The 17,715-nt window shown below is 44.6% G+C and overlaps 1 protein-coding gene across 1 annotated transcript in view; it reads left to right on the top strand.

The window, feature by feature from the left end:
* The window catches only part of farp2 (FERM, RhoGEF and pleckstrin domain protein 2), a 38,029-nt gene continuing 20,314 nt past the window's right edge, over positions 1-17,715 (top strand). Inside the window, exons 1-10 of the mRNA XM_061780346.1 lie at positions 1-159; positions 2,402-2,640; positions 12,848-12,952; positions 13,207-13,249; positions 13,328-13,406; positions 13,522-13,619; positions 14,182-14,296; positions 16,257-16,404; positions 16,489-16,584; positions 16,657-16,820. Of these exons, the coding sequence (XP_061636330.1) occupies positions 2,425-2,640; positions 12,848-12,952; positions 13,207-13,249; positions 13,328-13,406; positions 13,522-13,619; positions 14,182-14,296; positions 16,257-16,404; positions 16,489-16,584; positions 16,657-16,820 (1,064 nt within the window). The 5' untranslated portion in view covers positions 1-159; positions 2,402-2,424. The remainder of the gene's footprint in view (positions 160-2,401; positions 2,641-12,847; positions 12,953-13,206; positions 13,250-13,327; positions 13,407-13,521; positions 13,620-14,181; positions 14,297-16,256; positions 16,405-16,488; positions 16,585-16,656; positions 16,821-17,715) is intronic.

Genomic DNA, 17,715 nt, shown 5'->3' with positions numbered 1-17,715 from the left:
AGCCAATCAAAGGCCGAGATGGCGCGCCGCAGCCAATCAGAAAGCGGCTTCGTGTGCACACTTACTTGGACGGCAGGCCTGGGGCCATGGACGGGACGAGTTGTGCCCTCGTTAAGATCTCAAATTTTTAGCAGTTTACTTTCGACACCAGCCCATACGGTAAGTGTCTTTTTCAGAAAAACAAGCAATTCTCATTTTTCATGCGCTGCGCTACGTTTACGTCGTCGTCGTTGTTAATCGCCAAGTTAGCTAAAAAGTCGCAGTGCTCGAGCTCACGTTCTGGAGCTGGAAAAAACAAACAAACAACAACAACGCCACGTTCAACTTTTTTGCTTGAATATGACATTTAACTCGTTTATATCAAAATGACCATTATTGGAGTTGCAACGCAACGCGGTGCTTTTCAAATCCAACATTTGTGTATTTTTAACCTTCAGGTGGACATTCACCTTTTAATTCTGTTCGCTTTCTTAAACTTGCGGAGTTTCAATCAAAATAGGCAACTTTTAGAAAATAGTGTCGTGTGAGTTGTGTCGGGCTATTTCAACTCACCTGATGTATGCTCGTAAACGTTTAAAAAGCATGTGATTTACAATGGGGATTTAATTCATTGTGAGTGTAAGATTGATGACATAGACAGACAGTGAGCCACAGAGGCTGAATACTAACGCGTCATATAAAAACACACGAGAGAGCCTTGGCTTTTCTTGGCGGTTTTAAGTCTTAGCCCTGACACAAATAACAGGAATTTTATTTATATTTGCCAATTAATAGTTAAAACCCCAAATATGATCGCAAAATACTCATTTTACAACATTACCCTTAAAAATAAACGGTGTACAAAGGACTTGATTTGGGGGGGAAAAAATGCACTGGCGTGTATGTTCGCAACCTGTAAAAGTACCAACTACTACTTTTATGAGAGTCATTTGATTGCATTTTTGAATCCGTGATCCATAAATACACTTTTGAAAAAATGCACAGACAATCCTCACTGATTAGCCATTCACAAACTCACCTACTTGCAGATTTTTCTGTCGACTGAAAAATGCAAATGAGTAACAACTTGACATTACTGACATTTTAACAACCAACCACATGTTTTTCTAACAGTCACAGTTCAATTTATCTGTAGCCTGTAACACAAGGCATTTCAGTTATGTGGTGTCTATCAGAACACTAGGGGGCACTACGTAAAAGGATTACAAAAATAAGAGACAAAGAAGAATGTAGAGTCAGGAGGATAGAAACAAGTAGGAATATGGATGTCATGTTCGCAATGTTACTACCTCTGTACAAGACTGCTTCTAGAGAATACTGCCAAGTTTTAAAATGAAACGGGACAGGACAACTAAAGTCTTACTTTATTAAACCATTGCTTAATTCTCTTGACGTGCTGTGCTGCGGATTTCTGACAGGACCGTTGCTGGCTCTGCACGAAGCGGCTGACAGGGCTCGAAACTCGGTGCTTGCCGGACGGCTCACTGGGCAACTGAATCCGTCACCGCCTGAGCAGGCCATAATTTGCAGTTGGCTTTTTTTTATGATAGTTTAGACTTTGGTTTCTCCCTTGGAATATTCAAAAACAAAACTGTTGCGTTTATGTTGTCTAATATGGCATATATATCAACATGTTGTTATTAGTGGCTGTTAGCGCTGGGCAAGATGGCCTCAAAATAAATTTTCAGATTTTTGTGGTTTATTTCTCCTGGTGACAAACAGCTTTGACACATTTTTAATACTGTATGTTTTTCTCCAGTATTAACTTGCATCAACTTCTTCTTCTGTCTTATCTCCATGATTTGCACACACTTGTGGCCAACAACCAGGCGCTCTAGAGAGGCCATGCCAGACTAAAGCCCCCGTCTAAAAAAAAAAAAAAAAAAAAAAAAATCCTCCTCCTTGCTCTTGTGCGTGGTGTGCGTGCACTCACTGCCGACAACGAGACACTTAAGCGGCCTCACCAGCGAGCTATCTAAAGGAAAGCTGTTTTTCAGGGTGTAGGCATAGCTAGCTAGCGAACTGCACGTCGCAATTGTGCCGGATAACCGCTGATGTGAACGCAGGCGCTCAAGTTCTTGTATAGTGGGGGTAGGGGTGAGTCATGTCGGTCGGTCTCCAAAGTACATCACGCGGCACCTAACCACGGCCCCCAAAAATTAGATGGTTGATGGAAACAAAGCTACAGCTCCGCAATTCAGTACTACATAGTTCCCAGTCTGTGTACATCTTCAAACATGCATAATGTGTTTAGAAACAAATCTCTGAATTCACTTTGCAGGGTCTTTTAATAAATAAACATTTAATGACCAATCGCTGGTCCGTGCGTCTGTCGGTCGACATCCAGCTCTGCCACAGTCTTTCTCATGTGGACGCACTTGTTTTCCTTCTTTACTTCAAGGAGCCGCTCGCTTGGGCGCCGTCATGGGGGAAGTCGAGGGATCCTACCGAGTCCTGCAGACCCCGGCCACAAGGCTGGGGGCCCAGTTCAACGCGGGCATCAGCACATTGGAGCCCGGCCAGAGCCTCAGCACCAACGTGGTGGTGGTCGGCGGCCCCGCCGCCCCTACGGGTCCTGGTCGGGGGTTGCAGGTCCGCGTGCAGGGTCTGGACGAGTCCCAGGAGTTCTTCCATTTCGACGTGAGTGTTTCTTTCGCCTCGCTCGCACGCTGGGATAAGTCTGCTGTTAGTTAGCCGTGCACAGCAGGGCCACGTTTGACCCGGTCTTCGTGTTGGTGACAGCTGCAACGTGGCTTTGGCGCGGAAATCCCTTCCCCTCAGTCTTATGCCGTCTTATTTACAAACTTCATACTGCTGAAGTTGGAGGGATTGTCCTTTAAATTTGAGAATTTAGTGAGGACATCAGCTTTTTTGATTGGGTAATAATTGGGTGCATTGTTTGTTACCTCAATCTGATGGTGATTGAAGCAGTATCTGTCAAAGCAAATCGATTTTTGCTGTGTAATGATTAGCTCTAACGTAATCAACGCTGAGTCATGTTTATACCGCAATGTCCACTCACCTTTGAGACACGTGTCGCTCGGGCTGGGGGATATGAGCTTCAAATCCCCAAATCAGCTTTCCAATTTTAATAGATTTCCGCCCTCGCCTCCTTTCAATAACTGACATTTACATTATTCAAATGCAATTTGGATTTTCTCCTGATACCTTACCTTGCATCAATTTCCACAGCAATACAAATCTATTTCTTTACACGTAATGCGTCTCGCGCATTTTGATGCGTATGACGCCTGGCGGTCTCTGCAATTAAAACTTTGTGTTGCAGTTGTTTGCTTTGACAGGGTTAGCAAATGCACAATCGAAGGATAGGCAGTCTGCTGGTAGGCCTGGCTCTAGTTTTGCCCGAATGGCACTTGACGGCTTTTTGGGTTGAATTCTCTAATAAAACACATCTTGGAAACCAGCAAATATTCTGTCAAACCTTAGCGAAGGTCAACAAAGTGTACTGTTTGTTAGCAACATCTGTCTCCCATTTCTAGGGTTCAGAATGCGGGCTATGGCCTTCATGTGTGGAGATTGCATGTTCTCTCTCCCCTGTGCTGTAGTGGAGTTTCTCCAGGCACTCCGATTTCCTCCCACTTTTCAAAAACTAGCGTGTTAGCTTAATCAAAGACTAAATTGTCCATAGGTGTGAATGCCTGTTTCTCCGTGTTTCCCCCGGATTGATCGATTCACTCTCGGCCCCTTTCGTACGAGACCGGTAACATGAGGAATAAGCCTGCTCTGATGCGAAGCCTGCAAGGGGATGTTGTCATTTCATTGTGACTGTGATTGCTGTGTTGCCGTGTTAAACTTCTCACCCCGTTCCCGGTTTTCCAGCATTCCCCTTCACACGACCTCAGTTATGGCTCTGATAGTACCTCAGAAGATGAGACATTTGCGGATTTGACCTTTGCGACTCCCAGACCTCATTCCCTGTCCGTCCGACCCTTTCACACAGACCAGCAACATGCGGGCTAAGCCTGTTTTGACAGGTAGCGTGAAAGGGGCGATTTTTTAATTTGTATTTTTTTCCCCAAGTAGGGGTATCCCAATCGCATTTTTCTGCGGCCAGAGTCGAGTCATTTAATTCGGCCGATTTGGTGCCTCAGCAATGCATTAAGAAGAACACACATATGAGTGCATTTCCTTTCTTCCATAGTAAACAATGCATTTACTTGCAGCCGCTTTGCGGATTTCGTTGAGTTTGTGGTATCTTTCGGCTTGCCCTAACTGTCGGCCGTATAAGCAAAATGTTTCCACCCTGTGTCTTCTTCCAAAAAAGAGCTGCGAACAATTGCGAACTCCTTGTGGCCATTATCGGTACAAAGCTGCCGCCCACTAGAGGGCACCGTGCCGGAAGACAGGAGAGCCGTAGCCGTTAAACAATTAACCTTCGTTCCATCGCTGATATGATCTCGGAAGCTGTGAGAATGTTGCTCTTTAACACAATAATAACGTGACTGCAGGATGCCTTTTTGCTGCGTGAAAGCGCCCACGGTTGCCCTTTGCTGGGCTCTGTGTGAAAGACACAGGTGGACAAATGCTGGGTCTTCTACGATGACTGAAATGAACATTTCGCAGGATGCGTATGTGAAAGAGGACATTTATTCCGTTCACCATTACTCGTTCCATTCAAATAACACAAGTCATTCCAAAGACAAAATTGGAAGTTCTTTCTTCCTTTTTTGACGAAAATCACTTGAGAAGGAAGTCGCCGATGCTGTGCTTTCCTGTTGGCCCGCTGTCGGTCCGCCAACTTGCTGCAGGAGTCATTCACATAGGAAGCAATAAGGAAGCCAATAGAAATGAGCCTCTTTCCTGCCTTTGTAAGTTAAATCACCGGCGTGAAAGAAGCATTCAAGACTCACTGATGACGACGTGTAATTAAATACTGCGCCCTAATAAATCCTCATGTAGCCTCAGCAGTAAGGATTCTGCGGTGCACTGCTGAGACGGACATTTTATAATCTAAGGCGCCATATGTTGTCTCAAAGCCCTTAACTAATACAGTCAAGTTGAATTTGTATGCAAGTGATTCCATGCAGAGTTGAATGGGGAAAGAAATATCGGACTTGATGGGTTGAAAGTGACTCCAACTTGACCTGCAGGTTCTGAGCATAGTTTTACAAGTATATATTTTCCCTATTCCCTGGTAAGAAAACATCGGTCCATACGCAAAAAAACATTTGCCGTCTCGAGCGCATTTGGGCCAATCAGAAGGCTGTAAAAGCATCAGCTGACTTGCACAAAATCGCTGCGAATAAGGCGATAACATTGTTCAACAAATACACAAGATTACATGTTCGAGGTGTCCTTTTACACTGCCCTCCCGACAAACCGCGCATCAGGGGTGTAACGGTAGAGCCGGCGTTCATTTCATACAGCCGAATGTTTTCCACAGCCGTTGTGGCTCAAGGCATTCTGACAATTAGCTGTGCGGCCATGTCGGTGCCAATTACCTTCGACACGAAAGGGGGTGTAGGCAGAGACTTTGGTGTTAAACTTGGCAATTTGCTGTCCTATTAGGCCCGGTAAACACGCTTGGGCTTTTTTTTCCTCCCGATTTTTGCCCTAGCCCGACCAAGGACGTCAAATGCCAGACTATTTTATAAGATTGTCCTTAGGGGTCGAGGTTTGTTAAGAGGGTCCGAAACAGGTCGGGGCCAACATTCTTAAATGTTGAACGCGTTCGATAGTTCTGACCAGAAATCTTGCGTGGGGAATACTGACATCTGCCAGAGCCGTGACGATGTGAGTTGTGACGTAGAACATAATGTAGCCGATCAAGAAGCGCCCTGACTCAGGAACAAGTCACTTTAGCGCATACCCGGAAGGAAGTCTTTGTTTTTGTGAGATCATGTGTTATCGCGCGAGAGTTCTGCCTTGGAGGACTTGTTTTGAGATCGGCGGTGCTACAGAAACGGAACTGTGTTATGTGTTGAAATTATCGGAGCACACCACACACAATACCACCAAAACTGTTGAATGAATTATTTAAAAAAAAAAAATCTGTCACAGATAAAAAAAAAAAAAAAAAAAAAAAAAAAAAATCTTTTAAGATTTAAAAAAAAAAAAAAAAAACCCTCATGTGTATACCAGGCCCGACACACTGATGGCGTTCCACCTCCAATATTAAGTGGGGAAAACGGCAAATTGTCAGGTTTACCAGAACCCCGGCCTCAGTATTTTAAGCAAAGCACAGGACAGCGAGCCGGGGAAAAGTCTGTTTGGGATGGCAAGTGGGAACAGAGAAGTGGCAGTAAAACAGGCCAAACTCACCCAAGTGTGACTTTTCCATGTCCGTTGTCTGCTTTCACGCCAATGAGTTTGGGTGTTACTGGCTATGTTTCTTTCTCTCCACTGGTACGCTTAGCATAATTCAGGAGAACTAGCACCAGCTGCAGTTCTGCTCACAAAAACTCGTCACCTAAGACGGAGTTGGAGGAGCAATTCTCTGTTTCAATGCTGGATTGTTACAGCTGTAATGGCCAGTGTGTGAACAAATTGGCTATAATATTCTGGCTTAGTCTTTTCACACCACCTTTGCGACAAATTGCCGTAACGATAAAGCACGCATTTATTCGGTCGTGCCTTTCAGACAGGACTCGATAAACGGTGACATCGCCGTTTGAGGCAGATATTGTGGGACAGCGACAATTGCTTTCAACTCAAAGCGGTGCGGCCTTTGAGTCTCGGGTCTTTCATGTCACACTCTGGTCACGGCCTCCCGCTCACCCCGTACACACAGCGAGCAGGCAAAGGGCCGCCGGGAAAGTAGAATGTGTGTGTGATCCTGTCGAGTAGGCTGTAGTCTGCCAAGGAAAAAAACAAAAAAAAGCTGCTTTCTGAGTGCTTCTCTTCATTCGGTGTGGGGCGTTGTGGGCCGGTCTTGTCTCTTTTGTATAACAGCACTGTGGAGCTGTTATAACGTTGTTTCTATGTATGCTTGACTTCGGGCAGAATTTGTTCCGCTGCAGTCTTTTCTACTGATTTATTTAAAATTCCAGTCCAGGATTGTGCCCTTTTCCTGTACACTGTGTACAAGAATAGACACCAAATTGCAGTGGTGAATGTTTGAAATGGTTGCGGCCTTCCAAGCGACCGCCGGCCCTCGCACATTTCATCGCACTCGGACTTGCAGTCCGTGTGAACCGATGCGCAGCGCGGCCTTGCCCGGCGTGCGAAGGCCGACAGTCGAGCAATTGCGCCGTCGTCGTTGAACTTTCCAAAAAACTGGGAAGTGGGAAGTATTACACCTCAGACTGGGAAAAATGGAATCGAATGAATGCTGCTTGAAATTGATTAGAATGACTTCAAAAGACAATCGATATTACGGAATGTCTTTAAATATTGTCCTATATTGCCCAACGGTAGATTGGGGGAGGCCCTTGTTGGAATGAACAAATGATTTTAACAAAAACAAAAATAATTCTTACGGATGAATGCAGCGAAACGTACAAGCTAACTTCATTTCTAATACAGCGGGGCCTTGAGATATGAGTGAACCGATTTAAGTTTTTGGAGCTACGAGCTGTCGTTCGGCTGTTTAATGCCACTCCCAGTTGAAGTTTACTGTCAAACTAAGCATCAAACTAAGAGAATGACAAGTTGTGTATTTCAAACAACTAACGTCACGTAGACCGCCGAGACTGACTAGTCGCGGAGACTCCGGGACCCGCAACGCCAAAATATGGCTTACACTCTCACCAGGAAAATGCCAAGCCGGCTGGGGACGTCTCAACGTTCTCAACATTCTAATTATTACTAAGCCCGAACCGATAGACATTTTTTGAGGCAGAGGCTGATTCTGATATTTGGCAGACAAAAAGTTTCTGATACTTAGCGATTAGTTTTATTTTTTTGGGCAATTAGAAAAGGCCGATGACTCGGTCTCGTGCCAGTCGTTGCTATTTTTATTCAATCGTTCATTTTCCATGCCGCTTATCCTCATTAGGGTCGCGGGCGTGCTGGAGCCTGGGCGCCAGGCGGGGTACACCCTGCACTGGTCACCGGCCAATCGCAGGTCACATATAAAGAAACAAGCATTCACACCTGCGGACAATTTAGAGTCCTCAGTTAACCTACCATTCATATTTTGTAGAACCCGGGTCCTCAGAACTGTGAGGCAGATGTGCTAACCAGTCGTCCACCGTTCCGCTAGTTTTTCTAATTTACAATATGATAGTGCTATTTTCCTTATTAAAAAAGCACATTCCAAACCTGTTAGAAAGCGATTAATGGCATTTTCCACTCATGTGATTTGAGATGGAGTGTTTTGAGTTGCAAGTGTGGTCATGGAACAAATGAAAGTCTCATCTGAATCTGAAGGACTGTGCCCAAAGAAAGGAATGATGTTGAATTGAGTGGTTCCTTCGCATATGACTAGAGGACGCGTGTGGTGATTAAGACTCACTGCCATCCGGCGTCGTACTCGTTCTTTTATCGTTTACTTTTGTTCTTTTTTTGAGAAGACATTTGCTCGCGGGGGGGGGGGGGGTTCTTGCCCCGAGGCCCCTCCCGCCGCCGGCGCGGGAGAAAGCCGGGCCTCGTGGTCACCGAAACACAGGCTCCTTTGATGCGACGCGTAGTCTCGCCCCTGCGCCGGGTCGTCGCTCGCCGCGTACAGACGGCGCTGCATTCATCCGATGCGGACGGGCTCTGCTTTTCGGCAAACGAGCACATAAATAGCAAGGTTGACAACAAGGAAGAGGAGGGGGGAGTGCAAGGTTTGAGCTGGCCGGCGGGGGCCGGAAGCCAACTTTGGTTTGGGAGAGCGCGCATTCCGGCTATGTTGGGGATGATGCAACCGGTTTAACTTTATAATCGATGTAACTGCTGGTTTGAATGTCGATAGTAGACAGGATTATGATTTGTTTAGTACCAGATTTTTTTGCACACACATTGAAGTTTTGTGCAAGTTTTTTTCAGGCTGCCTTTTTTTTCCCGACTATTTTTGTCTGGTATTTGTATATATTTTTATGAAACTATTTTGGTCCAATGTTTTCTTTTCTAACACTTTATCTTTTCAGATGGAACGTAATTTCTGATACAGTGGTGCTTTGAGATAGGAGTTTTTCAAGATATGAAGCCTCGTTCGTACGGATTTTCATTTCTTTGAATCGGGAATGATTTGAAATACGCTTTGTTTGAGTTACGAGCGGGGTCATGGAACAAATACTTTTTTTCCATTTACCCATTTTACCTTATTCCATTTTTATTCCAGTTGTTTTCTCACATTTTTGTATGTTCCCTAACTATATTTTTTTCTGTATCTTTTTTTTTTCTACAATTCTATAGTTGTCTTTATTTGCTAACTTTTTCCATTTGTATATTTTGTTTCCTAATATGATTCTCGTTGGTTCGTTTGTGTTGTGTTTCGCATCTCCCGGCTTGGCGTTTGAATGAATATTTTCTATATATGAGGCATCATTGCTTTGACTCTCATTAAATTGTGCGAAGGATGGAGAAGATGGTGGACCTCTAAGGTTGGACCTAGTCCACGTCGCACGGGTGCACAGAGTAGACTAGCATCTCGCCCAGCGGGCTGTCCGTCCCGGATCGAAGACTTCTAGATGTGGCGCCTCGCGTCCGAACATCTGTTTTGTCCTAATCCGCGGCCGCCGCTTTCTCTGAACTCGATCGCGTGACCCGGCAACGCGCTTTAGCGCTCGACCTCTGAGCCGTGCCGCTCGCCCGCACGTCATTGCGTCAAATTACAAATGGCAGATGTGCTTTTGAGGCGGTGGACCACACACTCATTTGCATTTCAACTTGGAGTGATGATGTGCTTTGTACATTTTACACAGAACCCAGTAAGAGAGGGCTATTGCCTCAACCGGTTTCATGCAGCGACACCATGTCAGGGCAGAAGGAGTGAGTTTTGGTGCGTCAATGCCTTCCGCATCGCCTCTGTTCTGCTTTGACGGGTAGTTGTTGAGTCCATCTTGTTTCACTTCGGCCAGCTGGCTTTAACACGGTAATCCATACTTTCACCACATCTGCTGAATTACTCAAATTACTTTCATCTCCATTTATAGTACCCATCCTAAAACCCATTTTTATAGTTTAGTTTCGTGTCATATTTCTTTTGATTCTTTTGGACTTTGTTTTAAAGTCCTGTGTTTTATGTTTTCTTTTTGTTAAATGAATGTACAGCATTTTCTTTCAGCTGCGGTTATTTTGAAGAAAATTGAATGGAGTCGAATTTGATACCACCTTGGAGGCCCGGAAATGTGCGGGTGAACACCCCGTTCCCATGCCAATACAATAGTCCTTCGTTTATCGCAAGGGTTACGTTCCAATAGCCAAAACTCTGCAAAGTAACGACCATATCTATTTTCCGTCCGTCGTCTTGCGCTCTTCCGAGGTCGGCGGCCTCGGGGGGGGGAAGCCCGGACTTCCCTCTCCCCAGCCACTTCCTCAAGCTCTTCCGAGGCGTTCCCAGGCAAGCCGACAGACATAGTCTCTCCGGCGTATCCTGCGCCGTCCCCGGGGTCTCCTCCCGGTGGGACGTGCCCGGAACACCAGCTACCCATCACGCCCTTCCGGGTCTCACTTTCGTTGCCCACGTGAGCGTCGAAGTCTGTTCAAGGTTTATACAAAATAGGTTAGAAAAAAGATTGATTTGCACTTAAAACACACTTAAAATGTATAATCTCTGTACCGCTTATCCCGGTTAGGGTTTCGGGTGTCCTGGAGCCTATCCCAGTTGGCTCGGGTACACCCTGAACTGGTCACCAGCCAATCGAAGAGCACATGGAAACGCACAACTAAGTCACACTCGCGTTCGCACCTGCGGGCAATTTAGAGTCTTCAATTAACCGACCGTGCATGTTTTTGGAATATACCCGGAGAACATGCCGACTCCACGCAGGCGAGGACAGATTTGAACCCGGGTCCTCAGAACTGTGAGGCAGGTGTGCTAAACCGTCGTCCACCGTGCCGCTACCGTTTTTAGAATTTACAATCTTATATTCAAAAAGGCACATTACAAACATGTTAGTTTTTTGCCAGAACAGATTAATGGCATGTAGATACGAGTGTTTTGAGTTACAAGCGTGGTCATGCAACAAATGAAAGTCTTATCTGAAGGCATCACTGTCCTGGACTGTGCCCAAAAAGAAAAAAACACAAAAAAGTTGAAGCCGCTGTACCATGATGTACCGTGTGAACATTGAATTGAGTGGTTCCTTCGCATATGACTAGAGGAAGCGTGTCGTGATTTAGACTCACTGGCGTCCGGCGTCGTACTCGTTCTTTCATCATTTTCTCTTTTTTTTTTTTTTTTTTTTTTTTTTTATATAAAGAAGACATTTGCTCGCGTGGTGGTTCTTGCCCTGGAAAGTGCACCGGCGGCTGTGTCTATCCTTGCTTGCCCAGCTGATACGGTGCAAAATTAGATCTGTTCAAGTGAAACACTCTGCAAAAAGTGAACTGTACCTTTCACACGGGGAATAAACCGCTTTGGCGGACAATGTGAAAGGGGCTAACTTCATTTCAGCGTCAAACGTCATCCCCCTATCCCGGCAAGGCGGAATACGCTTGCACATCAGCAGCGCCTGGAAATTCTTTGTGTCTGTACTTGACACACAGAATGCATCTTTGTGTTGATAAGAGAACAGCTCAGACATTGGTGGGTTACATGACATCGTCTCTCCGTGAACCTTGCACAAGGCTGTAACGTGAGACGGAACACCTCCGAATGTTCCTCCGGTTCACAGCACGTCTGGATTGTGAGTTGAGTAGTCAAAGACGATCCGTGGAAAATATTGAATAGCCCATTTTATTCTCCGTTTCGGGACTGACTAAAATGGAACAGTGAATTTTTGAAACACTTTAACTGTTGTCAGATGTAATCATTTTTTTGGTTAAATGGTTTACGTGCGCTACTTTTACCATTGTGGCCCAGTTCTTTTAAAAAAAAAAAAAAAAAAAAAAAAACCCCTCCTTAAACAAAATACTATCTTGCATTACAACCAGATGTCTAAGGCTATAATTTCGCCTGCTACATCTCCAAACCTCAAGTGACGTGTGTGCCGAGTACGTAGTAATTAGTGAAAATAAACCCAGGAAAAGCAAGCCAGGAGCCACACTTGGGCACGTTTCCTGCTCGCGTTGATGGGAACGTGTGGTCCTTTGTCCTTATTTACTTACTTGCTTGTCTAAGTCGGGGGAAATAAAGTGATGGGAACAGACACATGGAACATGTGTCAAAATGCAGAGGGAATTTATTTTCTTCTCAGGATATATTATGGAAAATTGACTGTTTAATAGCTGCTTTACTAACAGTTGGGTCTCTGGAATGCCCGCCCGCCCGTCAAGTGTGAAATTACAAATGAGCAAAAAACACGTCTGTGAGTGAGCCGTTCAGATTTGGGATTATGCCAAGTGGCCGATATTTCACACAATCCTGCTACCACGCACTTTCTGTGCTCATGACTTGGAAGCTAGGCTTGGCAAAGATTCAGAGCCACTTTCAACTTGAAGCAAGCGTTCAGACCTCCGCCGAGGCTTGGCACCAAATGATACACCCGCTGACATGCTCACAAGTGCGTGTTCTCTCTGAGTCTTCATTACAGGAGTGTTCCAGATTATGAGGCATATTTTGCGCCACCACACACACACACACACACACACACACACCCCCCAGTCACCCGACATGTTCAAATGGGTTTAGGTCTGATGTACGCCAATTAGAAACTCTGGATGTGTGCTCCTTACTCAAACTCCTCTTCATCTATTTATCAGACATCTCGAAGGTTTCTTTTATTGTGCTGTTGTTGACAAGGGGATGAAATGATTAAGAAGAAATTATGAATACAATTTTTTCTTCTTCTTCTTTCAGCCAAGAGCTTTTGGGCAGGACCTTCTCTCTGAGGTGTTTCTGCGAGGGAACCTCATCGAGAACGATTACTTTGGGCTGGAGTTTCAGAACATGCAGATGAACTGGGTGTGTAGACCTGTCAACACACACACACACACTGTGAACAAACCGTCAAAGGCAAACGGCATCTCCAAGGCTTAGAAGTCGGCAGTTTGGCGATGACGAGAAGAAGAAATGGGACGCATTTATGCTGCAAAAAGCACCTAGTTTCAAATGGCAAGCCAAAAGTCTTGGGATGTGGGATGTGTCTGAATAATGGTATAACCCAGGCATCGCCTGGTGATCATCTAAAAGTCAACTTTCTGTTTGTGTCAATTCAGCTTTGGCTGGAGCCCACCAAACTGATCGTGAAACAAGTCAGAAGTAAGTTTGAATAACAAGAATATCAGTTGAATAACAGCAGCGATACAGTGTCGTCTAAATGTTTTGGTTGTTTTTCAGGACCGGCAAATTCTCTGTTTAGACTGGCTGTGAAATTCTTCCCGCCAGACCCTGGTCAGCTGCAGGAGGAGTTCACCAGGTCCTACATCACAACAGTGACCAAGTCCAATTTTGACTTGACTTGGCATTGCACACACAATCTGAGCCTGTGTTTTATCGTGGTTTCAAAATACATGGGTTTTTTGGGGGGGTAGGTACTTGTTCTCTCTGCAGATGAAAAGGGATCTGATCGAGGGACAGTTGATCTGCACAGAAAACACCGGAGCCCTCCTCGCCTCGCACCTCGTCCAATGTACGCTTTCAACTCTTTTGGTTAGGGTTAAAGAAGGGATATCGATGAGCTCAAGACGAACTGCAATGCCGTGACATTGAATTGGACAAGAGAAGAATTAAGAAAGTTGTCATGCTTTGAATGGCAGGGCAAGAAGCTTATGTGGAGGGAGTCGGTAAACGTAAACAATCTTTAAATTAGGATGGGTTTTTTTGGCTAAAAATGTGGGAAGTTTGGCAATGTGATAAAGCATTTTGTATACAGGTATGTCCTGCATGAGCTACATGAACAATTTCAAATTGGATTTGAATGGGTCAAGATTCAAGATTCAAGATTAATTTGGGAATTTTTGGAATGGGATCACTAATTCCTTAGTACCGTGAATGTTTCTATTCGTCAGTACTGGAATCCAGCCATTTACTGCCGCTGACGAATTCTTGTCAAGTATGACTGATCTGATTTGAAAGCGCAAAACGATTGATCGGCACTCCCCTGCATCTCACGTCTTGAAATTAACAAAAAGGTAAATCACTGCCCGAACACGATCAAAATGGAATAATGGCGTCCGTCATTTGGTCCCCAGCCGAGATCGGCGACTACGACGCGGCCGCCGACCGAGACTTCCTGATGAACAACAAGCTGCTGCCCTACCAAGAGAAGGTGCTGGAGGCCATCGTAGACTTCCACCGCAGACACCTGTAAGTGTTTCGCCTCCTGCTGGTGAACCTTGTAAGCGCATGTGGCGATGTTGAGTTTTTTGCACTTGTTGCTTGAAGCTTGGTATTACTTTGCTGTGAAAGCCTGAATTTTCACGTTCGTGTCGTTCCTTGCCTTGATGTTGTTGTTTAGTTTTGATTCTTGCTTTTCAAATATAAATGTATTTGTATTATGTCCTACATTAAATGCTCATTTCTATTGCGATTTCTATTTGTATTTCATTTTATAGACGTTTGAAATACACTTATTTTTGTATGTATGTAAAAAAAAAAAAAGTATATATTTTTAGAAGAAAATATATTTTCATATTTAATCTTTGTGTATGATGAAGGAAGAAATCAAAACAAAAATACGATTTCTATTTTTGTGTTGGTATTTGTATTTCAATAGTAACTATGTTGCGCATCCTTTTTATTTTGTTTTTATTTGATCACATGACTTATATGGTTTTATTTTTTTGTTTTTGCTTTCAGTGAGCATATTTGGCATTTGGTATTTGTTATGTTATTTCTATTTTTAATGATATTATTATTATTATTTATATTTTGTTTGCCTTCGTTATTTATGACCCGATGTAGCATCTTTAAACACTGCATAAGGTTAGTAAAGACTGTTTATATAGTTTTTATTTCATGTATTCCTATAGTTTATATTTCCGAACAGACATTTTTGTGCTTTTTTGAATTGGTATATTTGAGGTTTTTACTTTGCGTGACCATATTTGGTATCTTTGAAGAGTAGATTTTGCCATCCTCCTCCAACGGTGTCTTTTCAACACTGTGCGCTAGTTAGCTAATCCCAAGCGGCCTAATCCTTTTCCTCTTCCTCCTCTGTCGTCGTTCTGTTAGCCTTAAGGGCCAGTCGGGCCTTAAGGAGATTTCCCCGCTTAACTGAGCCACCAAATTAGAATGTGGTGAGGTCTGGACGCAATGTCCTCCTAATATGGACCTCATTTTCTTGTAATCTTTTTTTGCCTTATTTTTTGTAATGTCACTCAAATCCTGGAAGTTCAGATGTTTTTAGTTGAAGGAAATTTGATCGACAAGTGTATAATAATGCATGAAAAAATCTCAAGGACCTATATTTTAATTTCAACGGGAAATCGGCCATTTTGGTTTGAAGCAGCCATTTTGTGGCGAATTCCAAGGCTCGATAGTTGGAAAAATGTCGCCCCCGACACCCATTTCATCAATTGACACAACAATAGGTGGCCGTTTCGATCGTAACCGGAGCTACAAAAACGTCTCAAGGACGGACGGTGCCTGAAATTGAACGGGAAGTTGCGCATCTTAGTTTGAAACAGCCATTTAAGGGTGGATTCCGATTTTTGAAAATGATAAAATAATGATCCCCCTCGACACCAGTTTCACTGATGAAGACAAAACCGGGTGGTCATTTTTTTTATGACAGGCTGCACTAAAAAAGTCTCAGGGACCCATGCCCGAAATGAAACCGAAGGTTAGCTGTTATGGTTTGAAGCAGGAATTTTGGGTGAAATCCCGTCCCCGGCTTGCCTCATACTTTGATCGACTCCTACAATGGAATTTGTCTAAATGAGCCTCAATTGGAAACGGCAGCACTAAGTGAACTGAAGTAATGTCACGGTCTCATATGGGCGGAGCATGGCGTCGTATTTGGATAAATGTCAGTATGCCCTGTGAAAAAGTAGATTCAAAAAAAAAAAAGCGCTCGCCCCCACACCGCTTTTGCTGATCACCGCAAAATGGAGTGGACATGTCTTTCATAACATAATGCACAAAAGTATCAAGCACCCATGGCTGAAATTGAACAGGAAGTTGGCCATTTGCTTTAAAGTGGGAGCATGGCGTCAAGCGACAACATGGGCTCAAGGTCCGAGCCTTGCGGCACTCCATTTGCTATTATGGTCCAATTTGAGAAACGCAGCCGTGTATAAAAGTCTTTGTTTGTTGACCCCTTCAGTGGCCAGACCCCCGCCGAATCAGACTTCCAAATCTTAGAGATTGCCCGCAAGCTGGAGATGTACGGCGTGCGCTTCCACCCGGCGGCCGACCGGGAGGGCACCAAGATCAACCTGGCCGTCGCTCACATGGGTCTTCAGGTCTTTCAGGTGATCTTCCGCTCACTTTCTCTCTCACATGTTGTTCACTTACAGCGGAACGTCTGCCTCAATACGCCCAGGTTTGTTTTTCAGGGCCTAACCAAAATAAACACCTTCAACTGGTCCAAGATTCGCAAGCTGAGCTTCAAGAGGAAGCGCTTCCTGATCAAGCTCCACCCGGAAGTCCACGTGCGTATGGAAACTCATAGATGACCGATCTCGGGTCAGATGTGATGGATGTGTTCTCTCGTGTGGTTCCAGGGCCCCCATCAGGACACTCTTGAGTTCATGATGAGCAGCAGGGACCAGTGCAAGGTCTTCTGGAAGATCTGCGTGGAGTATCACTCCTTTTTCCGTCTCTTTGACCAACCCCAACCAAAACCTAAGACCATACTTTTCACCAGAGGCTCTTCTTTCCGATACAGGTATGCTTGGATTAGCATTTAAGTGCTACTTTTCGCTGACACCTGCCGAAACTAAACCAGATAAATGTAGGCCCTAGTTAAAAGGATGTGGTCGTCCGCGATCCGTCCCGTTTCTTGTGAACAAAATCGCTAACGTTATACTACCAGTGTGTGTGGTCTCACTGCTGTCTGCACCGCCTACGACTCCGCTACTAACTAGGCTAGCTACATGCTCCAGGGAGGTTGGAGGGAATTGGTTTTAATACTTTTAATAGTTATCAAAACCTCAAACTAAACCAAATAAATGTAAGTAAGTTCTTTAAAGCCCAATGTCGTCCGCAACAATGCTATGCTGTCATTCGCTCATTAACCCCGACACTATGCTATCGACAGCCCTGACTACAATCTGTGGAGCTAACAAAGTTAGCAACATGCTCCACAGATGTTGGCGGGAGATAGAAGCACACTCTTGACAAAGCCACGTGATTGGCCACATACTTAAGCTTAGATTAGCCAGCTAAGCTAATGAGGCTAGCTACCTGCTCGAGAGGTTGGAGGGAAAGTTTTTTTTTTTTTTTAATCAGTTTCCAAAACACAAAACAAAACCAGATAAATACAGGTTCTGGATAAAGAACGGTCATGCGAGTCCCCGCTACCGAGGCTGCATAGCCGAGCTTTAGCTCAGCCGGCAAAACTAACGAGACTAGCTGCGTGCTCCAGAGAGGTTGGAGGGAAATGTATATTTGTTTGAAGTCCCTAAATTAACCCAGATAAGTGCAGGGTATGGCCGAAAGCTATACGGTCATCCGTCCGGTCGTGCCACGCTGTCGTTCTCTCGTGAACTAAAACGCAGACATTATGCTAACAGCGTGAGGGTCTTTATCGAAACAATGTAGTCGTCCGTATAGTCATTTGA

The sequence above is a fragment of the Phyllopteryx taeniolatus genome, chromosome 7 (genome assembly GCF_024500385.1).
Source record: "Phyllopteryx taeniolatus isolate TA_2022b chromosome 7, UOR_Ptae_1.2, whole genome shotgun sequence".
Classification (NCBI taxonomy): Eukaryota; Metazoa; Chordata; class Actinopteri; order Syngnathiformes; family Syngnathidae; genus Phyllopteryx; species Phyllopteryx taeniolatus.
The sequence above is the reverse complement of the archived record's forward strand: the minus strand, read 5'-3'. Positions and strand labels throughout refer to the sequence as shown.